This window comes from Elgaria multicarinata, chromosome 8 (assembly GCF_023053635.1).
Source record: "Elgaria multicarinata webbii isolate HBS135686 ecotype San Diego chromosome 8, rElgMul1.1.pri, whole genome shotgun sequence".
Lineage (NCBI taxonomy): Eukaryota > Metazoa > Chordata > Lepidosauria > Squamata > Anguidae > Elgaria > Elgaria multicarinata.
In genome coordinates, this window is record NC_086178.1 from 37,391,931 (window position 1) to 37,416,036 (window position 24,106).

The following is a 24,106-nucleotide window of genomic DNA, read 5'->3' on the forward strand; positions in this document are numbered from 1 at the left end:
ATTGTGCATTGCTTGTGATGTCTAAACATATGTATACAAAATACCTATGAGAGTCATTGGTTCTTGATATATCTCACTGTTCAAGTGAAAGTAGGTAAAATAGGGTTGTTGTTTTATTTATATATATTATATTATATTATATTATTAGGTTTCCAAAAATACAAAATACAATAAACTTTTTTCAGCCAGAAATTACAGCAAAATAACTCTCTTTTTAAGCTTCAGCTTTTATTCCTTTACCCTGTTCCCTCCCCCAGCCCTGTCCATCTCATATAGATTGTCCCATTTTTCTTTCTAGGACGGTACAACATTTTTCTTTATTTTTTCCATTTTATTTTGTGTTATTTTATATTGTTTTTATAGCCCTACTTCTTTTCAGGAGTCCCAGAGAGTCCTATAAGCTTCTGCCAAAGTTGTTCTATTCTTTCCTTTCTTCATATATTCTATATATTTTTGCCAATCCTTCTTAAAAGTATCTCTTTGCTTTATTCCTCTTTGAAATTGTAACATCTGTGTCAATTTTTCATTAATTGCTATTTCCCAAATCTCCCTTTTCCATATAGCTACTGTCAGCATCCTTGCCATCTTCCCATTTTTTGCTATTAGTTGTCTTGCAGCTGTCAGCATATATCCTATTAGCATTTTTTCTCTTATCTTGACAAAAATATTCAATAAAGCCAACTCTGGCTTTTTATGTACTTTTTGGTCAGTAACTTTTTCTGTTTCTCTAAAGACCCTATCCCAGAACTTCTTTACCTTTCCACATTCCCACCACATATGAATTTGAGATCCATTATCCTCACATCCTCCCCAGCAGGAAGATGACAAAGTCTTATTAATTTTTGCCAGCCTCACATGTGTCCAATACCACTTCTGGTTCTTGATATATCTCACTGTTCGAGTGAAAGTAGGTAAAATAGCATTGTTGTTTTTAACAAGCTGTTATTAAATACTTGGTTTAGCATGTTAAATGGGTGTTGAGAATTGCTTCTGAAGGGGGAAAACAAATGTTTAATGAAACGCAACATTATTTGCACTGGAGTTTTGCTTTGATGAAGAAATGGTCATCTGAATGCATTACATAAACTTAGGTTTTAGTATAGGAAAATTTTCTCTTAGTGCATGCTCCGAGATTAAATCTTTTCTATGATCAGTTCTTCAGTGTAGGTTGGTGATCTACATAGCATTACATCCAATATTGTGGGAGTGGACTTATGCAATGGAACATTCCCTTGCTCCCCTTCTCCTTGCACCCTCCTGCACCTCTCCAAAATCTGCTCCATAGGGATTGGGGGAGCTGAAGGGGAGAGATGGAATCTGCTTTGTTGGTGTTCTATTGGTGGATGGACACAATTGAATTACAAGCCATACTGATGTCCTGAAAGCACGCAGAATGATTGCCATACTCTTCTTACACAAATTAAAACTCAGAATGACCTGTAGAGCCTTTCATACAAGAAAAAGCCTAAAGCATTTGGAGATTTCCAGTTTAGAAAAATGGTAACCAAGGAAAAAATATTTCTTTCGAGTTCTGTATACTGCAAATGTTAATTGCGGAGTACTGCAACAGTTAATTACTCAAAACATTTTTTCTTTTTTTAGCTGCATTAGAAGATGAGCCAGAAGATGATGATTTGTTTGAGACAGAGTTTAGGCAATACAAAAGAACATATTATATGACAAAGATGGGTGTAGAAGTAGTTTCAGAGTAAGTATTAGCACCAAGATATCTTCCGCTTCTAAAGCCTTTTTTAAAAAAACAAATAATTTGTCAAACTGGATATTGCCCTATTCCCCTTTTTACTTACTGTATTGGTAGAATCGTTTGTCTTAGTGAATTTCAAATTTCTCTCATTCCTTGGTACATAATGTCTCAGTGGGATTTTTTGTGATCTTTGAAATGGCTGGAGTTCATTGTTAAAACACATTCATTCTCAATTATATGTATACTTTAAAAAAATAACGCAGGGCAGCATAATTTTATATTATTTTTTGTTTTTGCTTTAGTGACTTTCTGGCTTCCCAGGCAGAATGTTATGTCCAAGCTATACAGTGGATATTGCACTACTACTACCATGGGGTTCAGTCATGGAGCTGGTAAGGTGTTTTCAAAAAATACTCTTGATTGTCTTTGGGATCAAGGGTGTTTTAGATTATACATGTTATCACACTTATCATCATGTATTAAAAAGCTGAACAATTGAGCTTCTCCTTATAGTCAAGTTTTGATTAGAAGTTGTCTGGAAGGGTCTGGGCCTGTTCACCCTGTGGAATGTCAGAATCTGTGTGAGTTTATCTTTGTCAGCATTCAAAGTGCAGAGCAAGCGGGAGTTGCTCTACTCTGCATGTCCACCTGCAGAGTTGGCCTTGACAAGGTGGGAGGCTGGAAGCTCTCCATGAGAACCTGACAGAAGTTGGAGGTGGGGCCTTCAGAAAGGTCACCCAAGTTGAAGTGTCATCACTGGGGGGCTGAGCAGTGACAATCTGTTTGGACAAGCTGTTAGGTACTTAGCAGAGTTTAAGTACCAGCAGTTCAGCTTTCGACTCTTTGCTCTGTGAGTGCCCTCTCAAAAGAAATACTCACAGACGTGGAGTTTCTTCAGCAAAAGAGTTTACTGAGGCATATAAGCAAACATCGTTCCCAATACATAATCTTCCACCGACCAGCAGCAACGAGAGAAAATAAACGTTCGATATGTACAACTATAAATACATTCCAAAACTGGATGATAAGATTGCATCAGTCAATTATTCAATTAAGGGATGAGGGAGGAACGCTCATCCCTTAATTGACCTTTACAGTTTCATCATTAACGAGCAGCACCTGCTGTGATGGTGAAACTCGGACTCTATGCCAAGTCCATTTATGTTCAGGGCTTATCTTTCTGTAGATAAATTTTCTGCCCTGACACAAGCACCTCGCTGTAAGGCCAAAAGCCCATGTATGTCAAGTGGTCCAGAGGAGGTGTCTTACATACACACTTTTAAGCTGTAGCAAAGCTAAGGGGCCTTTGCTGAGAACATCTTGTCTGCATTGCCCGAAGCTGTCGCTGTCTGGGCCTCTGGAGGCACTCTGTACATTGACTCTCCTAATTACAACTTTAGATTGCTAAGGGCTTGCCACAATAAATACTGTGAAGCTTTTCATATAGTTTGAACTCTCATTTTGCTGTGGATTATGTGTCTTCCTTGTTGTCAGTCCAGAGTGTGTCAGGCTGGGTTTGATCTCAACTCTTACACTTTTCTCTGTCTGGACTGAAGCAGCTCGAATTACCAAGGCAAAAGCTATGGCATAAAACTCTTTGCTTGTTTGAACTTACTCCTAGACTTAATAAGCCTCAACAACCTAGCACAGAGATCCCAATGAAGGGTCAAGGTTAGATGAAGTCTCTCTCTGTGTGAATTTGTTTGGGCCTCTTCCAGAGTTCTTGCCTTTGATTGCCTGGAAAGAGTGACCCCAGAAATTATTCCAGTTCCTTGTGCTGTTTGTAGAGATTCATGTCCTTGATTGCCTGAGAAGCTTGACCCCAGGAATCATTCACGTCATTGATTATCATCCTTGATTGCCTGGGAAGGATGACCACAAGAATCCTGAGCCCCTTCCCATGTGTTTTGAGCCTTAGAGATTTCAGTGGGGAAACCTGTTGAGTAGATCTCTAGTTTTTAGCCCTTGACTGCTCTGCAATAACATAGAGCTTATAGCTACTGACCATCAGCTATATGATTCCTGAAGTGTGTAACCAGTAAGCTTTGGCCGTGAGATTTCCTGCAATAATAAATAATGATTTAGGTGTCCTGGGGCAGTTTACCAGAGTGTGTGTGCCGGAAAGCTCGAGAGTCATGACAGCACCTTTCAGAATAATGTTCCCTGAGTAACACATTTTCTCACAATTCCATAACAACATAAGAGAACATAAGAAGTGCCATGCTGGATCAGACCGATGGTCCATCTAGTCCAGCACTCTGTTCACACAGTGGCCAAACAGCCATTGGCCAGGGATGAACAAGCAGGACATTGTGCAACAATATCCTCCCGCCCATGTTCCACAGCAACTGGTGCATTTAGGCTTACTGCCTTGGATACTGGGGGTAGCACATAGCCATCAGGGCTAGTAGCCATTGATAGCTTTCTCCTCCAGGAATTTATCCACCCTCCTTTTAAAACCATCCAAATTGGTGGCCATCACTACACCTTGTGGTAGTGAATTCCATAGTTTAACTGTGTGCTGTGTGAAGAAGTACTTATTTATTTGTCCTGAATCTCCCACCAGTCAGCTTCATGGGATAACCCCAGGTTCTAGTATTATGGGAGAAGGTGAAAAATGTCTCCCTATCCACATTCTCCACACCATGCACAATTTTGTACACCTCTGTCATGTCTTCCCTTAGCCTTCTTTTTTCCAAGCTGAGCAATCCCAGCTGTTGCAACCTTCTCTCATAGGAGAGATGCTCCAGCTGCTTGATTGTTTTAGTTACCCTTTTCTGCACTTTTCATCTCTATAATATATATTTTTATGTGTGGTGACCAGAATTGTACACAGGATTCTAAGTGTGGTCGCACTATAGATTTGTATAAAGGCAATATGATACTGGCAGTTTTATTCTCATTCCTTTTCTTATAATGCCTATCATGGAGTTTGTCTTCTTTACAGCAACCACACACTGGGTTGACATTTTCATTGACCTGTCCACCACAATCCCAAGATCTCTTTCTTGTTCGGTCCTGCTCAGATCCCATCAGGTTATACTTGAAGTTGGGTTTTTTTGCCCCAGCGTGCATCACCTTACATTGAACTGCATCTGCCGTTTGGATGCCCACTCTCCCAGCTCCTCACAACCCCCCCCTCTTTTTTTAAAACAGTCTTAAATAATTTTGTCTCATCTGCAGACTTGGCCACAACACTGCTCACTCCTAATTCCAGATCATTTATGAACAAGTTGAAAAGAATTGGTCCCAATACCAATCCTTGCGGGAACCCACTATTTATTTCTCTCCATCAGGAGAATTTACCATTTATTCCTACTCTCTGCTTTCTGTTCTTTAACAAGTTACTGATCCATAATATGACCTCTCCTCTTATTCCATGACTGCTAAGTTTGTTCAGGAGATGTTTCATCCTGCCCCTAGGCTATTAGGATAAATAAGCTTGTAGTATTATATGTGCTTTTTCTGCATCTGTGTATTTTGAACAAATACATATAACACATTTCCTCCCTGTAGGTATTACCCCTACCATTATGCGCCTTACCTCTCAGATATTCGCAAAATCAGTGAACTGAAGATTCATTTGGATTTAGGAAAACCATTCATGCCATTTGAACAGCTTCTTGCAGTGCTGCCAGCAGCTAGCAAGGGTTTGCTACCAAAATGCTACCAGGTAGGCTGTAATATTTTTAATAGGCATGTGTGTCATTAATGGTACCGACTTCTATTTTACAAAGAGAATTTAAATTCTATCTTGTGTTGTATGTATGTTTTTTATACTGGGATTGTCTTTGGAAATAGTGATCTGGTCCATGTTTTGAATTCTTTGGCATTTCTGCAGTATATATTTACTTAATTTAAATAAGAGCCAATGTCATTGTTTTAATTGTCAATATCATATGTTTTTCAATCTGAATCATGCCTTTCCTATTCCTTAGCATCTGATGACCAATGAAGAGTCTCCCATTATTGAATATTACCCAACAGAATTTAAAACTGATCTAAATGGAAAGCAACAAGAATGGGAAGCAGTGGTGTTAATCCCATTTATTGATGAGGTGAGAAATTTCTTTGATCTTAAGGTAACTCTTCTTACCTGTTAATAGATTTCAGATTTTAGACCTATATACCCTTACACATTCCTGCTGCATGGAAAGTTGAATTCTTCACTTGAAGAATTTAGGGCCAAACTAGAGTTGATACCGTTTGCATACAAGCAATTCATGTGCACATGTTAAAAAAAATCTAAATAGCCTGTGTGGGTGGGTGGGTGTTAAAAAGAGAAAGAGAGAGGAATCAGGACCATAGTATGGCAGCCCCATACCACAGCTTCTTCCTGATCTGGTGAGTGTTAATGTCTGTTCTGGCCTTAATGGGATGTTGGTCTCATGGAACTCACTAGACCTAAATTTTGAATAAAAGAAGATTATTTCAGAAAGAAAAGACCTGCTAAATCAGGATAATTCTCTTTTTGATTCTTGCTTTTATTTAAAAGACAGTGGATTTGGATGCAGACTAAGTTAATTGAACTTAGTTCGATTTAATCAGGACCGTTGGGGGTTGGGTTACCCACCACCATGGTTCCCATTGAAATCATGGACAAGTTATCATGTCTTAAAAGACAGCATTTGGTAGACGAGTTGCACATTAACTTAAGTGATGATAACTTGTCTCATTGATTTCAGTGGGAGCTATGTTCAGTTAAATCTGGATCCAGCCCAGTATTTAAACAATTTTATTTGGAACTTTCTGAATGTCATGATATATAATGTGGAATAATCTACCAAATGCTATCTTTTATTTAGAAACGGCTGTTAGAAGCAATGGAAACCTGTAATAAATTATTGACAGCAGAAGAAAAGCAAAGAAATAGGCACAGTGAGTGCTTCATGTACTTGTATGATAGAGATGCAGAGTTCCAGTACCTGTCACCATGGCCAGAGAAGTTCGCTTCCATAGAAAGATGCTATACCAGGTAAGACTGCAGTGCTAATCTTTAATGCAAAGGATTCCATTGAGCACTATTGCTATGCCGCATCCTTTTCATTCGATATGTGTGGGAGTTGATTCTGAAAATCCCATTGATTTCAGAAACACTTATCTGTATAAGTAGGCCCTTGGCTTCATACCTAGATTATAGTAAGAACACATTTGCGAGAAATAGGCAATTAAGTGTTTTAAGCTATCATTGCTGCCTCATATAATCAAAGAAGACATTGATCAGTGGAGTTAAGTGCCCAAAGAAAATTTCTTCAGCGTGTACATAATAGTCTTTCTTTAATTCTGACTGGCTGTTTGCCTTAAATTTAATAAAATGTTTGTTTTCAGCTTCTTTTAACTGAAAAGCTCAGTGTTTCAAAATATTTTCTAAAAGCAATGTTTATATTCTGCACCAAGAGACCATTTTAGGGTAGTTGTGTATTAAAGCTATTATGAGTGTGTGATCTTGTTTTGTAGGCATAAAGCTATGTCTTTGGATGCTTGGCGTGTAGATATAGCCCATAATAAAATAACTAAAGTGGATTTGGAGAGGTTGTATTTCTGTGGGTTTCCTACGCTGAAACACATTAATCATAAGGTAAAATGCAGCTTTTATTTATTTATTTATTTATTTACAAGTTAACATTTTATATATGTCAGTTATTTTGTGGTAGGTATTTATTGTACATACTTCTGTTCTTCCTCATCCTAGTTCTATCTTAAAAAAAATGGTGTGCAGGTGTTTCAGCAAAGCAGCCATGGAGAAAATATGCTGTTGGAAATTATGGCTGCAGAAGATTCAGAGGAACTGGTGAGTGTCTGGCTTTATCAAATTGGTTTTGTGCAGTCTCTTATTAGAAAAGTGGCCCAAGTTCTGCGTAGCCCAGCTGTGGGTATGTGCAAAAGAAGAGGCGGAAGGTGGCTGGGCCAAACCTTACAATGATGGATAACTTCCTTTGAAAATTCACAAATCAAATCCCATCTAGAAGCCTTGTCCACCAATCCAAGCGATTGATCAGTAGTAAAGGAACTGTACTTCAAAAATGTTGAGAGATACATTATTACTACCACATTATTATTATTATTATTATTATTATTATTATTTATTTATTTATTTATTTATATAGCACCATCAATGTACATGGTGCTGTACAGCGTAAAACAGTAAATAGCAAGACCCTGCCGCATAGGCTTACATTCTATGAGACCTTTGCACTGATGGTAGGTTCTGAGGCTAATGCGCAGATTCTTGGACTTGAGTCCAATATCTGGATAACATGGGGGATGACATCTTAATAGTTGAAGAGGTACAGTAAAGGTATTGTGGAGGAAGTTTGAGGTTTCCTGGTCAGAGATTCTGACAGTGGGCTAGGGTGAGTGTAATGTGGTGTGCATATCATCAGAGATGTTCTGCTTCATTACCATTTTTGTATGTTCCAAGGCTACTAATCTATTTTGGAAGTTGTGTGCTTCTTTGGCTAGATTTTTCAGAAGAGATGTTTTATCTTGATGTCCCTGCATTTTCCCTGCTTGTGACATGAAATAGTGTTGGTGTTAACCTGAACATATGGGATGACATGCTATACTAATGCTTGTTTCTCAAGGTGTGGAAAATGCAAGTTAAATAACTTAAGCCTGCTTGCAAACATTGGATCTGGAGAGGGGAGCAGTGGTTGTCCCCGCATTCCTAGCTGGGGCTTGTTTTGGCACCGTACTTCCTGGAAGTGCAGGAGCAAGACCCAGGCTGAGAGGTGTACAGGGAGGTTCCCCAGAATTATGCTGGACATTAGAGGACTTGAGAAGCACAGCACAGTTGTGGGAACAAACCATGCCTGCCTCTTGAGCACCAAGCTGGCCTGGAGTTTGTTTTTGCATTAAGGATCTCACACCCCCTTCCCCAGCTCCAAGCTTGGGGAAGGAGTAGGATCCTGGTGAACAAAAATGTTAGTCCATAAACGCCAGCTAAAATAAATGGGGCCCTGTTATTGATGCTCTCCTGTGTGCATCTGTGATGTGAATGCCTGCACATGTGGTTCACAGGACACAGCAGGGCAATTATATGTATCATATTTTTGTGATGTTCATGTTATGAATGTGTAAAAAAAACCTGTCACCAGAGTTTCACTTCTGAAGCTAAAATACATATAAACTAAACACATAGCAAGTATATATATTTTTAATATCAATTTCTTTTCTTGGTAAACAAAATCCGATAAATAGATTTTAGTTTCAGTTGCTAAGTAGTTAGTTGTTATTGCTTGGTGTTATGTAGCCAGGTACTTTAAGATTTTGCATGGATTTGTTTCAATAGGCTAACAAATTGCTTTTCTTGTTTAGAGTGTAGCCAGTTTGGTGCTTGGAAAATCAGTCTTTGTTAACTGGCCACACCTGGAGGAAGCCAGAGCTGTTGCTGTATCAGATGGCAAAACTAAGTAAGTGACATTACTTTGAAAGGTTTATCACTTATTTGCTTCTGCAGAAGTCTACCTTTAAAAACAAAAGTTCAGATGGCATGTTCTAAGAGTAATGGCTGTTGTATTAATTCTTGAAATAACTATATTAAAACTTAGCTATGAGAATTGGAAACATTTGTATGGATGAACAAAGCATTAATCACTTTCTTTCCTCTCTGCTGATGGGGAAAGAGCCAGGCTGTGTCTGGATATCAGAAAGCAGTGTCTGGAGGGCACTGCGTGTGTCATCAATATCTGTAACAAAGCAAAAATGTTTTTCATTTTTAAAATTATCTTCTTATTTGTAGCATGCATTCCCTTCTAATGTAATTTTACCTGCTCTCCTAAGCACACTTATAAGTTTCACTGAAATCAAAGGAACCTAGTCCCACACAAACACATGTTTAGAAATAAGATACAAATTTAAGATGTAGATTTCTTTTTATTTTGTGCTAAGTGCTTTTTTATTTTTAAGGTTTAATTTGGAGGAGCCTCCTGGAACACAGAAACTCTATCTGGGAAGTACTGTGCCACCGACTAAAGTAACATTTGTTGGAGATAAGGAACAGAATATATGGCTAAAAGAAATCCAGGGAATTTCAGAAGAGTAAGATACTACCTGATGTGTTTATAGCTTGACAACATCTCTTAACTCACTGTGATTTCATTGTAGGCAGCTGCCTTAGAAATATATTGTGATTTAGATGGCCACAACTATGTTTCAGCTTATTTTTGCCAATTTGGTGGATGCTAAACTCAGGTCAATAGGCATTGTAAATCTTATTGAGATGTTGCTCGCTGTTATAGTTTTCTTTGTATACATGTGCACATGAATGAATGTGTATACTGCTTGATTACGTGTTGAGCCTCTAGCCTAGAATCAAGGTGTGTAGCAGCAGGAATCAGGGTGCCCAAGTGGGGAATAAGCAACAGACCAGAAGTTGGGTTCCCTAAAGTGGGGACTAGCAGTGAGACCAGAGTCAGGGATTAGTATAATAAAATTCAGTTTATTGGAAGAATAGGAGTGTACACATAGGCAGCACCGGAATGGGACAGGCCACTATTTGGTTAATTCAGTGGAGGAGTTTGAGTAGGAGGGAAGAAGACTAAGGCCGTAGCTAGACCTAAGGTTTATCCCAGGATCATCCCGGGTTCATCCCTGCCTGAGCACTGGATGTCCTGTGTGGCACTTAGATGAACAGGTTTGACCCCAGGATGATCCTGGGATAAACCTTAGGTCTAGCTACGGCCCTAAGATAGAGCTGCATGTGAGGTGTTTGTATGGGAGGAGGAGATCCTGATCTAAATAAGAAGACAGGAAACTATGAGGGGTTAAATAGATGTGTGAAGGGTCTAAATGGGATGGCAATAGGGTCCTGAATGCAGAGACACAGGTAAACTTTGTGTGAGGTGGACGAAGGAGTGATTAGAGGAGAGATGGAGTGACATGCAAATATTATCTATCTGAAGGTGAAGAAAATCGAGGAAAAAATTAATGATTCTATTATTCTCTCATACACAACACTCCAGATCACACTCTCAATCAGTCATTGCGTTATCATCACAGGCCTTCACTATATCTCTAACTCATCCAACTTCTCACACACTTCACCCTCCCTTCACTCACATAGCCAATCATCCCCCATCCTTCCAGTTACTCATCTCATTCTACCTCTAGAAATACTCAATATAGAACACAGATATATAACAGGAATACATTATTGTACGTATAGATTCATAAATACAGGCATTTAATGTCACACACACATTTACTTAAAAGTTAGGGTGATTGCCAGTTATATAACAAGGGAGTGTATCATTTCATTTAAAACTCTCATTCCACACAGAGGGTCATATAAAAAAATATAGATTACTTCAGTGGTTTTGAAGTATCAGGTCTTTGAATTGTAACAAGTATTGAGATAAGTCAGATTTCCTCTTTTTTAAAGTATACAACTTTTAATTTGTTGTATCATTTCCTCTTTCTTCCAGCTACCAGAGAAGAAAAGGAGTAATTATAAATGAAACATTTGTAATTGTATATGCTCAGTTACTAACTGGATGTAGATACCAGTTAAATCAAAGTGGTAAAGTGTATTTGGAGAAGCAATGGTCCAAGCAAGTTCTTCCTTTTGCATACCAAACAATTGTCAAGGTGAGCTCCTCAGTTCTGCATTTTGCTAGCAGTTTCCCATCAGTATCAATTCATGTAATAGACTATATTCATTATATGGTTCGCCATCTGACCCACCAGTGTTTTCCCCAGGCCCATGAGCACATTCCCCATCATGGTGCATTTGGTGGGGAGGTTTAAATCTCCCTGCCCAGTTTGCCATGATGGGGATGAAAATCCCTCCCCCTAGTTAATTGATCTGCATGGATCAGCCAAGGAAGCTAGGAGAGGTAGATGAGAGAGAGAAAGAGAGGGTGGGTGGCCATGCCCAGGTCGGGTTCTGCCATGGATCCTGTTGGCATGCTGCCTCTGGGAGTTTTCCCAGGTGACATTCTGGCCCTCGAGCCGAAAAAAAAGGTTCCCCATCCCTGCTATAATGTCTACAATAAAATTTAAATTAAAAATACAACTTTTAAATTTAAACATCTGAATATTGTAGGATAGATGTGTATAGTTATATCCAGATGACTGTTGCCTCAGGGTGGTTATAGCTGAAGTTTTACAAGAATACTGCATCTACTGAGAGTTGTGACTAAGAAGCTCTGTTTTGGTAGCATGTTTCTCCACTATAGCAACTAACCTCCTGCTGTCTTTGTCTTGAGTAATACCATGGTATGCGGTGAAGAGATAGAATCACCTGTCCTTGCCCTTACGAATTCCTGAGGTGTCCTTGTTCAAAGCTTGATGTAGAATTAATATTGGAAAATAGTTGTACATCCCAATGATTTCAGTTTAATGGACGTGTTCATACTATTTCTGGGGTTAATTACTTCCCTGAAGAGCAAGCAGACCTTAGAGTATAATATTCTACAGAGCATCATTGTTTTATATTGTACGCCTACATAATAAATGCTAGTTATCCTAACTTGATAGATTGTTCTGCTTTTTCATGCAGGATATAAAAACGTTTGATTCCCGCTTCTCCAAACTCAAAACTTTGGATGATCTATTCCCTCTTGGATGTACAGTCTTCATGCTGGGAACGCCTTACTATGGCTGCACAGGAGAAGTTAGTTTTAAATAATAACTAGTACTGAAAATCCTTTAAATACTTTTCCAAAAATCAAGTGAAACTCCTTTAATATGACTTTATTTCATGATTAAACTGTGAATGATTTTGTTATCTAGTGTTTAGGGAGCTATTGTATCTCATGCATTTTTTCATTTTGCTAAATCTTGCTTTAGATTTCATCTTTCTGTAAAGGAACTTTTTTTGTCTTTGCTGTTGCTTGATCATACAAAATTTCACTGGTTTGACTGAAATGGGCATAATTGTGGGTGTTTGAGTAACTTTAAAAACTTTTCTTTAAGGTTCAGGATTCGTCTGATGTTATCTTAGAAGGTAGAATCCGTGTTGTTTTCAACATTCCATGTGAACCTCAGCTGGATGTCTTAATGCAGAATCAGCATGTAAGTGTTACTTCTCTAACACTACATATATGTTTGCATATTTCATCGTAGTCCCTTAGATCACTGGACAGGTGTTTACACTTGTCCAGTGATTATTTTTAAAGTACTAAATGGTTTTGAAACCCTCCTTTACAGGTGGTATGGGACCTACTATTTCAGAAAAAACTAACCTGTAGCCCACTTAGGTTCACAGAACTATTCTGTGGTTCTTTGTATCTTGGCCATAATTTTCTAATACAGGTCAACAAAACCTAATACTGGAACAACAAAACCTGTATATCATTCAATGGTTACATGATAAAGCTTGATCCAGAATTTTTCACCTTGTAAATTTGGGTTTGAATTGGCTTCTTAATGTGTTTTGAAATCAGAGCTTAATCCATGTGAAGTATGTGCTTAACAGTTTTATTACTGACAGTTCTGTGTTAGCAAAAGCACAGCTGAGACCACATTCTACTAGGCATTATTCAAGAACACGTGTAGGGCTTCTACTTGCCTTAAAGACTCTGGAAATCTCTGCTAATGAAGGAGGAAGAGTGTAGATCAACTGGTGTTTCTGTGTGTTGGGGTGGTGTGTGAATGGTGTCATCCTCACAGGTGAAGGAGGTATGTCAGCTCACACAACTTTGTGCCACATGTTGCTTTCTTTTTCCTGGACTTGTGGTTTAGGGCAAAATTGCCAAATCAGAAATACTGATTAACCTTAAAATAAGATACCTCGTTTGATACTGCCTTTAGTGTGAGGGTTACCATGGGATGGGTATGGGGCACATTGAAGCTGATATTTCAAGGTGCTGGTTTTAACCTATAAAGCGTTACACGGCTTGGGATCACAATCCCTGATGGAACGCCTCTCCTGACATGAACCTACCCGTATACTATGCTCAACATCTATGGTCCTCCTCCGGGTGCCTACTCCAAGGAAAGCTCGGAGGATGGCAACAAGGGAGAGGGCCTTTTCAGTGATGGGCCCTCAATTATGGAATGATCTCCCTGATGAGGCTTGTCTGGCATCAACATAGTTATCTTTTCAGCGCCAAGTCAAAACTTTTCTCTCAGGCATTTAACAGCATATGCTGAGTTTTTTTAACTGACCCCAGAATAGTTGTTTTAAACAGATATTGTCTGTTTTTGTTTGTACTTGATGCTTTTAAATTATATATATATATATATATATTTGTTTTTAATGTTCAGTTTTTAACTTTTGTAAACTGACCAGAGAGCTTCAGCTATGGGGCGGTATATAAATGATGATGATGATGATAATAATAATGATGATGATGATGTATTTCTCCCCCTCAAAACATAAATATGCTAGACCAATAGAAGTGATTTAAAATTCTGAAGGCAGCAAAGAGTCTTGCAGCACCTTAAAGATGCAAAACTAACAGAAATGATATCAGACTTATTATAATGTATGTTCTCAGGGAATAACATCCATTTCATCATGAAATTTTATGCCGTAATCTGCTGTCTTGTAAGGTGCTAAAAGTCAACTTTTTTTTTCCTGCAAGGGACTAAATGGTTACTAAAGTTCTCTACCATGCAACTTTTATTGTTTCAGAAATACTCTGTGAAATACAATCCTGGATATGTGTTGGCCAGTCGTCTTGGAGTGAGTGGCTATCTTGTATCAAGATTTACAGGAAGCATTTTTATTGGAAGAGGATCCAGGAGAAAGTAAGCTTTAATCATATTTATTTATTTGATTTATAACCCACCTTTCTACAAAGGCAGTCGAGGTGGCTTACAAAAACAATTTGAAATATATTAAAACAATAAAAAAACATTAAAATACAATAAAGACATAAATATTACAGAATTGCAGATGACATATTGTACGGCAGGGTTGGGGCACTTACAATATGGCCAGATGTTGCTGGACTGCAACTCCCTACATAACATAGCTAGTGGTGAAGATTATGGGAGTTTCAGTCAGACAAAATTTGGAGAGCCACACTTTCCGATTCCTGGTGTAATGAGAAAAGTGGAGTGTGAGTTTTTACATTCCATATATACTCAAAAGATGTATGATTAATGTAATGAAAAACAGCTTCTTCAAGGTTGAGAGTGACGTCCTACTGCAATTTTATAAAGCATTAGTAACCATTGTGCATTTTGAGTAGATAGTATTGCAGTGGTATTCCAAGCCTTAAAGTGTTTTTGGAAATGTGGAAAGAAAGGTGCAGCAACAGATAATATTAAGTTGGTGATGTGACTTCTCAAGCCTTGTCTTGGAAGAACTGCTTCTGCATAGCTTTCTGCCTTTCTCCCTTGAGAGTGGGGTTGCCCTTGAGTGTGTTTTGCTGAGCTTAAAAGCAGCATTGGGGGGAGGGGGAGAGGGAGTCTCCTGGAATGTACATTAGGGATGGCAGATATTCTTTCTGTGTTACCCCTGCTTTCCTAGACATTGTTGGTTTGAGATTGTATCTCTTTTATAGGGAAAGAGATTAAAAAAGGGAACCATGAAGAAAAAAAACTACCTGCGGCATAGATATAGAGGTTACTTTGCAGGTCAAGGGTCCAGGCTGAGCTGTGATGATGACTATTCCAGATAACTCATGCATAGAACATGATTCATTTATTGTCTAATATCAGCAACTGAAGCAGCAACCTTGTCTGCATACATAGTTCAATTTTAGTTAGCCCTTTTGCCATTATTCACCCACCCACTCTTCTTCCCATTACTTTTCACAGAAAACTAAGGAACTTTAAAAGAGATTGAATTCTTGTTTAACTGCAAGATCTTTCAGAAGGAAATTCACTTAATAAAGTTCACGCTTCACTAAATCTACATCATGTGGATTGTGATAATTTATTAAATATGTTATTGACTTGTAAAGCTAGATCATACATCTCTTATTATCTTATATTGTAAAATGTTTCTACAATTCAGTGAGTGAGTAAACTCCCATGCTAGATTTAATGGTTAAACATTTAGCACTAAACACTTTAATAGTTAAGCAATATGTTTGTAAGGATTAAGAGATCACTAAAAACTTGGTATTTCTCCCCAAAATGCTGTTAGTATTCTGTTGGCATTGTAACTTTTAATTTTGCAGTCCACATGGAGACCATAAAGCAAATGTGGGATTGAACCTAAAATTCAATAAAAAGAATGAAGAAGTCCCTGGCTATACTAAAAAAGTTGGAAATGAGTGGATGTATTCCTCTGCAGTAGAGCAGCTCCTTGCTGAATATTTAGAAAGGTAAGCATTAAATTAGACTTTAAAATGAATATACCTTGCATTATAATACTTCATATACATTTCAGGTGGGCAGCAATAATGCAAAATAGTTGGAAGTACTTCCTGCATTCTGACCATATTAATCAGTGAGGGAGGGTCTTGTTTTACAGGTGACAAGTATGGGTGGACAGTTTTACGGAATGTATATGGAGAAAGATGAAACATCTATTTAAATGTATTTATGTATTTATTAGGACACCAGAGGTTTTTAGTTACCTTGCCAAAAACAGTCAAGAAGATATATTCTATGAAGATGACATCTGGCCTGGTGAAGAAGAGAATGGGTAAGCAGTTCATGACTTTCAAAAGAATAGTAGATAAATCCCCTGATTTTGCAAGGGTAGTCTACTTGATGGTCACTATTTTGGAGTAAGCAAGGTAGTACTTTGTGTAGGGGGAAAGTCTGCATGCAGTGTCCTTTACTGTATTTGGGCTGCCCAGCTACTGCCAGATGGCTGGAATTACAAGAGGCAACAGCATCTATCACCCATTTTAGGAGATTGGAGAGGACTCATTCGAATGACACCCACCCCCCACATGCAGTTGAGCATCATGCTGGCTCAACATTGCTATCCATGTTTCAACAAAGTTATTCATAGAATATCATCTTAATCTTGAGAGTATGCTCAACACTGAAGAAAAAAATCTTATACCAGAACTGTTAAAAAAAATGTGTAAAACTCTAGAAATTTATGCAGTACTTGGAATATTTGAGACTGCAAATATCACTATTTCTGTTATTTTTAATGAATCTTAAATACTCAGGAACTGTTATAATATACAACCCTCCTGCATGTTGTTAACATATTTGTGTTATTCCAGTGGCACCTGATCAAAATTGGGCAAGAATTAAATTTGTGTTATAGTAGTAGAAGGTTTTTAAGCAGGAGTTGTCAACATATTTTACAGTGTTGTGTTTTTCCAGATGGAGTACCATTTCAGGATGTGTGTTTTTCTTAAGGCAAAACTATGTTTTAGTATTTCATTAAAGCATCAGGGTAGAACTCTAAGGATTTACAGCTAATGTACCAAATAAGGCTTCTTCCAGACGGAGGGCTCCTAGCACTAGTAATCAGAAGGCATTGTGGATCTGCTCCATCTTTTTCTCCTTAACAGATTTTCTGTGTTAAGGAAAAATATGGAAGAAGTGGTAAGAAAATATGTAGAAGATTATGTTGTTTGGCCATGAATGTCCATGAATTGAGGCAGGGTGATAATGCCATTATGGCTTCATCTGGAAGCACCATAAGTCAAGGCAAATTCAGTACAGCACCGCATACCAATTCCCCAAACTTTGTCATTGGATCTGCTGTACAATAGGATCACTAGTATCCAAGCATAATCCCTAGAGTGTTTCCAGCACTTTGCTGGAAATACTTGGACAAGAGCTTCTTGCAGTACTATATCTAACCACACCTGTGTAATACACACCAAGTGGCCCCAGCCTGAAATAATTATGGATGTTATATTTAGTCCAACTTTACTTTAAGGAACTGATATATCTGGCAAATAAGTGCTGCTGTTTACGTTTTCATCATTGATTTTTATGTGTGGTTCTGTTGGTAGTATGCACTAGACATTTTTCTTTAAGTGACATACCCTTTTATGAGTAAGCTTTAAAATCACATAGGAGCTTATTGATGTTTGTTTGAACACTATGTAAATTCTGGTAGTATGTGGTTGGATGATGTGACAAATTTCTGTAATTGACTTCTGCTACGCTTTAAGTCCCGGTGATGTTTATTGATATAGAATCATTTTCTAATGTAGTGCTGAGAAAGTTCAAGAAATCGTTGCATGGCTAAAGGCTCATCCCGTCAGCACACTCTCACGTTCCTCTTGTGATTTACAAATTTTGGATGCAGCTATCGTTGAAAAGATTGAAGAAGAAATAGAAAAGTGCAAGGTACTTAAAGAATAGTTAGTGGAACTACAGATGTGTCTTGTAATTACAGTACATAAGAATAAGTTTGGTTCAGAAAGTTGTTTTCAGTGAACCTTCACAATAGTTTGAGCTTAACTTTTGGTTCTACTTGCTCTATAAGTTATGATAGCATCTCCTAACTTGGTGCCCTTGAAACATGTTAGATTTCTCTTAGCCCCAGCCAGCATGGCTCAATGATCAGGAAATTTGGGACTTGTAGTCCAAAACATCTGGAAGGCACCTGGTTGAGGAAGGTTGAGTTGTGGTAACAAGGAAGAAGACATGGCAGTTTTTCTGCTTACTTGCCTTGTGAGTGTATATAACTGATTATCTGTATGCCAGTCAGTTCTCCTATGAAATTTTGTATAGTGCCTAGTCCAGAAACCTACACATACCCTCTACATGCAGTTTAAAAATTATATGTTTTTGTGCTTTTAAATTTGTGTACATTGTTTTTAAGTGTTTTTATCCTATGTAAATTGCCCAGAGATCTTCAGCTATGGGGTGGTATACAAATGCAAAATAATAATAATAATAATAATAATAATAATAATAATAATAATACACGCTATACTTACAGTAATGTTTTCAAGGCTTCTAAAGCAGAGATGGAGAACATGTGGCCCTCCAAACATTGGATTACAACTCTCCTCATCCCTCACCATTGGCTATGCTAACTAAGGCTGATGGGAGTTGCAGTCCACCAACATCCTGAGGCCGTACATTCCCCACCATGCTCTAAAGAACATATTAATTTTGTAAAGAGTGGGCTCTCCAAACTGTAATGTCCATTATGCTGCTGGCATAACTAATTACCTGCATAATGAGTTCTTTCAGCAAAGAGTGTTCTATTAAAACATTATTCACTTTTAGACTGCTTTAATACATTAAAAGACCAAAGTGGTTCACATTAAAATACAATATAGCAACAGAATAAAAATACTAAATAAATGAAAACATTAAAATGTTACAATGCCATAACAATAAAACAGGGATAGCCTGTGTGAACAAGGGTGTTCTCAAGAGGTATTTAAAACTTGTAACCATTTCTGCTTCTCAAACACCACATGGGAGAGTGTGTCAAAAGGTGGGTGCCAGTTGAATATCAAGCTGCTGACGGTTTATCAGAATATCAGTAGTATTATGTAGGAGGGCTGTGAGACATGACTTTTTTTTTATTTTGCAAAGGCAGTGATAATCAGAAAATGGTTTCATCTAATCACTTTTGTTTTTCCTTTAGCAAAGAAAAAGTAATAAGAAAGTACGTGTGACAGTGAAACCTCACTTGTTATACAGAGTAAGTTTGACTTATTTTTTAAATGACATCTGGTATGATGTGGTCGGAATAGAATTCTTTATCATTCATAAAATGCCCTACTTTTGAGTGAATTATTCATTAACATGTTGAACAGTAAATTCATTGCCAATAGTTGGATGTTATTCTATCCACAGTGGTGAGAGATTCATTGAGACTATCACGTGCTAAACATCAGCTCATATTGCCCAGATGGTTTTTCCTCAGTTCTACAGATTCTGGAGCTCTTGTGCAAGGCACCTTGAAAATGGCACAGCCTATTTGCTCTATGTAGACTAGCCTTAGTTTGTGTTGCCCAGTCCCAAATTTATACAGAGCAAATGTATTGCAGTGTTTCAACTTTTCCTAACAGCTTGATAATATATCATCTCTTCAGAAAACAGTTACTATTTATGGGGTTCTTTTGGTTAACTGGATATATGGTACACAATTTAACGATTTCATCTCTGCCTTGATAAAATGTATGTAAAATCAATGTTTCTACAGGCATGTCACAGATTTTGTTCCATAGTGTTAAAAGATACTCATATTTTGACACTTTTGCTATAATTTGTCTTTCATTTATATCAGCCTTTAGAACAACAACATGGAATTATACCAGACCAAGATGCAGAATATCGACTATTTGACCGTGTTGTGAATGTGAGAGAGAGCTTTTCTGTTCCCCTTGGACTTCGTGGGACTGTAGTAGGAATTAAAGGAGGTAATACTATGCCTATCATTTGTCGGCAGTTCCGTTTTAAAATATTGTGAAGCTTGTTTATTGAATATAACTGGACTTAACAAATGCATTGTTTTAAAAACATTGAGCTGGATCCAAAGTTGTGCAAGCTGAAGGCTGCTCATACAATGGGTCTTTCTCCCTGAAATGTATCCGTGGGGTCAGGAAATCCTCCTGAGAAGTATTGGCTGCAGTGCAGGAGACTATAGTGGGACAAGAGAATTGCCCCAAATCAAGTGCCGACATTTTGTGTAAGTGGAACTGCTTGGACAGGGATTTTTGCTCAATTTTGAACATTAATTTTGCTTCACTGTGCCATAACCCACATGGCCACTGTGCCATAACCCCTGTGCCATAACCCACATTGTTCAGGAGCATCCCCAAACCCTTTGGAGTGGTGGTGTTGGAGGCACAGGGGGCTCAGTGAAGAGTAGTGAAAAATGTGCATTCCACAAGGGGACTTTCACACATGCACCTTTGGATCCAAGCAATTGTGATATAAAGTTGTTGTCCCAAGGGTGGCTAGTTCTGTTAGCTTGTTTATATAGGACAATCAATACACAACAGCCTCTGAGTCAGTAGGTATTGGAGTAGACACCCGGGTTAACGCTCTCCTTTGGCAGAAGAAGGTAGGGCCAATCCAGAAAAACACCCTTGTCCTTCTGGGAGAGACCTGATGATGTCAGGGGGTGGGGCCCTGCCCCTCATGTCATCTGTCCCATAGGGATGGCCCTGGAGGGAATATGCTTTCCCACCCCATATAGGGTTCCCAGATCAGGAACTCGGGTGGGCCTTTATGCCAATCTATGGGGAGGTGGTGCATATGCTCCTGCCAGAAATCCAGCACATCTGTGAGAGGGACTCATTAAGTTGGCTAACATGGTGAAGAAGGCTTCTCCCAGCCCTTTAATTTCCTGAGTCTATCACATACCTGATGGTTTTCCTCAAAACTGGCCATCTTTTAACTTGTTTCCTGCTTTACCTAAACAGTCAGCTGTTTGGACCAGGAGGACTATTAGATGAATAAAATCTGGAATGTAAGACTTGGAAAACCTGAAATAGCATTCCTAGTCCCTGTATGTAGTGCTGTCTGGAAGACCCTTACAAGTTAATATTGTTTGAAGATAGAAATAGTAGCACTAATCAAGAATTTTTAATTTTGTCTAGTATCTTCACATTTGATAAACAGTGATTGCTTATAGTGCATATTTTCTTCAGCCAGCAGAGAATCTGATGTGCTGTTTGAAGTACTCTTTGATGAAGAGTTTCATGGAGGCTTAACAATAAGGTTTGTTTGAGAGAGCTAAATTTATTTGCATCTTTTTAGTGTGGTCTTGTAGGCCCTAGGGAATTATGAAATAATTGCACAGGAAGATGGTATTGACATTTTAGTTAGTATTTCTGATGAACCACATTCTTTACAATCCATATTTAATTCATTCTAGCAACCACCCTTTGAAAAACCATAATGCTCATTTTATAGAATAGAGGCCAAAAGCACTCCGAAGATCATCCAGTAGTGCTCATAAAAGTGTGATCTGAGCCCAGATTTCTTAAATTATAGTTTTGTGTTCTATGTTCATTTTATACTCCATTAATAGCATTGTTAGGTTTTGATTCTATATCCTAGCCAACTCCTACCCACATACTTTTGGGGCAGATAGATGTGTTCTGACCATCTACCATTGGCGTAACTTAAACAATTATTTATATCAATTTTCTTCTCTTCCTTTAGGAGCTCACCTGCCAGAGGGTATCGCATGCCAGCTAGTGCCTTAATTAACCTCTCTCATGGTAATCGATTTGAAACAGGAAATCAGAAGCTAACAGCCATAGTCAAACCCCAGCCAGCTGTGAGTCCCTACAGCTCATATTCACCTGAATCATTATCTGTATCTTCACAAAAAGCACATCTAGGAGGTCTCAACCATTCCCCTCGTTCCCTCTTTGTTCCAACTCGAGTAAGTCCATATTTAGTTGTTCCTCAAATTATGTCCCAGAAAATGCTAAGTTTCTAAAAGTTCTTGTTCATGGTAAAGCTTAAACAAGGTTTAATGATTACAGTTATAATAATTAGTTAAATCTCATCCAGATTTGCATAAGATGACAGCTGGAATTCTCATATCTCTTAAGTTGTGCTTTGAGGGTGGGGGAACGGACGTGTGTATGGCATTAGAGATCTATTTCTTTTTATATGAATTTAGAATACGTTCTGTCCTATAACATTATTGAAAGAAGCAAAGTAGGTAAGGAAATCTCCCAAAACAGTTACTGTTGGTGAAAGGGTGTGCATTTCTACACATCCATGTACATGCACACATATTGGCCAGTAGGAGATACTCTTCTCAATGATTTTCATTTGGTCCAGTGTAGATTATGCCTATATTTATTTGGAATATTCTATATGCCCCCCCCCCCCAAAAAAAATCATAGCTGAATAAAGAATATTTAAAGAAAAAGAAAAATTGAAAAGCTATTTTATTTTCTTAATCTATGATTTAGCAATTGAATGGAAAACAGCATAACAGTATGAAGGCTGAAAACCAGGGAAATTCCAGTTTCGTCCAGAAGGGACCTTATTTAAGTGGCAATCAAAAATATAAAGTAAGTGGTGCTACTGTAAGTTTCTTATACATCTTAGTATATCTATATCACATTTGCGTAGGAAGTGGCTTAAAAAAGCATACTAAAGTTGAAAAGAAAACATGGTGTGTCCATTATAGTTTATTTAGCGTATCTTACCCTGCCTTTCATTGCCTTTGAGAGACTTGACAAAACAAAATTATGTAACACAATAAAAATGCCACATTAAAACATCCATAATAAGCAGGAAAGAATAAAAGCTGACAGAACAAATAACAGCAGTTAAAAGCAATATAGTGTGAAATCCAATGTTATACAAGCAGAATTCTGCTTGCTCAATGGGTCTTTCACATCCTCTCCTTCCCCTGCAGCCTCCCAAAATCTGCACTGAAAGGTCTCTCAATTTTCTTGAGCAGATTTTGAGGGTGTACGGGAGGTGGGGAGGGGAAATTGCCCCCCTCACTATTTCAGAGAAGCTGATACATCAGTGGGGGAAACCTAAAACAATGGAATTGTTTAATTTGAAATCTGCCTGCTGCTTATATTGCTTGGTAGTGCTGTGGCAATTAGTACAGTCAACTAGCAACCTAGAACATAATGGGAGTGGATCCAGGCTTACTCATGCTTAGAGTAGACCCTTTGAAATCAATGGGACTCAAGTTACTCATGACTAAAGTCTTATTGATTCTAATGGGTCTATTCTAAGCATGACTACGTCAGGATCCATCCCACTTGCTATATGTCCTTAAAAATGGAAGAGGGCTAACAGTGCAATGCTACACATGACTACTCAGAAGTAAGTCCTATTGAATTCAGTGGAGCTTACTCCTAGGTAAGTGGGTATAGGATTATAGCCTGAGTCATCCTACATTGAATCCGTTGAAAGGCTTTGTTTCTTAAAGTATAAACCAAGTCTCCTATGAACAAGAAGCTAGGTCTGGCCTAGAATGGAAATGGTAGCAATAGCTAGCGCTGAACCATCCTGCTTTATTGTTGATGTGAGAAGGAAGCCATATGGAGTTTTAGGGAGGGACGTGTGTATGAGCACTGGGTGGGGGCAAAACCTAAAGTGAATAGACACCAAATGGGAGCTTGGGAAAGTTCTGTATAAAAGTTAAAAGGGAGAGTGACGATGGGGGATCTGGTGGAGTTGAAGATTAGGGGGCAGGTCCTATGTGTTTGAAAAGGCAAGAAAGCATTGGGAATGGCCTAGTGGAGTATAATTTAGATGTGCTGCATGTGCAAGATAATATGGTAATATGCCATTGTGGGGCAAATTTTCATGAAAAGGTGAACTTATTTGCTTATCTCTTTAAAGTGGTGACAGGGAGAAGCAAGGGATAGTTACTCCCTTTACCACTCTCAGCAATGCCAGCAGACTTTATGTGACTGACTTAAGTGACTGAAATCAGTAATACATCATCTTTGACCTCAGTGGCATTTGCCCCCCCCCCCCCAACCCTGGCATTTTACTTGTCCAGTTACTAAATTATTAAACTTAGGTCATGTCTAGTATTGAGATAATGGCAATATTCTAAAAAGAACTTCTGTGAGTCCAGAAATCTACCCTCTTATTAATTTGTTAAAATGAATA

The 24,106-nt window shown here is 38.2% G+C and overlaps 1 protein-coding gene across 3 annotated transcripts in view; it reads left to right on the plus strand.

Annotated features, from left to right (window-relative positions):
- The window catches only part of XRN1 (5'-3' exoribonuclease 1), a 64,298-nt gene that overhangs the window by 24,229 nt on the left and 15,963 nt on the right, over positions 1-24,106 (plus strand). For all 3 annotated transcript variants that reach the window (XM_063132158.1, XM_063132160.1, XM_063132159.1), the window contains exons 12-32: positions 1,603-1,708; positions 2,008-2,097; positions 5,222-5,378; positions 5,644-5,763; positions 6,511-6,680; positions 7,163-7,283; positions 7,398-7,496; positions 9,023-9,117; positions 9,614-9,745; positions 11,131-11,293; positions 12,207-12,320; positions 12,623-12,721; positions 14,286-14,401; positions 15,784-15,930; positions 16,164-16,253; positions 17,740-17,875; positions 19,134-19,190; positions 19,779-19,911; positions 21,148-21,217; positions 21,665-21,890; positions 22,432-22,533. In XM_063132158.1, the coding sequence (XP_062988228.1) occupies positions 1,603-1,708; positions 2,008-2,097; positions 5,222-5,378; positions 5,644-5,763; positions 6,511-6,680; positions 7,163-7,283; positions 7,398-7,496; positions 9,023-9,117; positions 9,614-9,745; positions 11,131-11,293; positions 12,207-12,320; positions 12,623-12,721; positions 14,286-14,401; positions 15,784-15,930; positions 16,164-16,253; positions 17,740-17,875; positions 19,134-19,190; positions 19,779-19,911; positions 21,148-21,217; positions 21,665-21,890; positions 22,432-22,533 (2,543 nt within the window). The remainder of the gene's footprint in view (positions 1-1,602; positions 1,709-2,007; positions 2,098-5,221; positions 5,379-5,643; positions 5,764-6,510; positions 6,681-7,162; positions 7,284-7,397; positions 7,497-9,022; positions 9,118-9,613; positions 9,746-11,130; positions 11,294-12,206; positions 12,321-12,622; positions 12,722-14,285; positions 14,402-15,783; positions 15,931-16,163; positions 16,254-17,739; positions 17,876-19,133; positions 19,191-19,778; positions 19,912-21,147; positions 21,218-21,664; positions 21,891-22,431; positions 22,534-24,106) is intronic.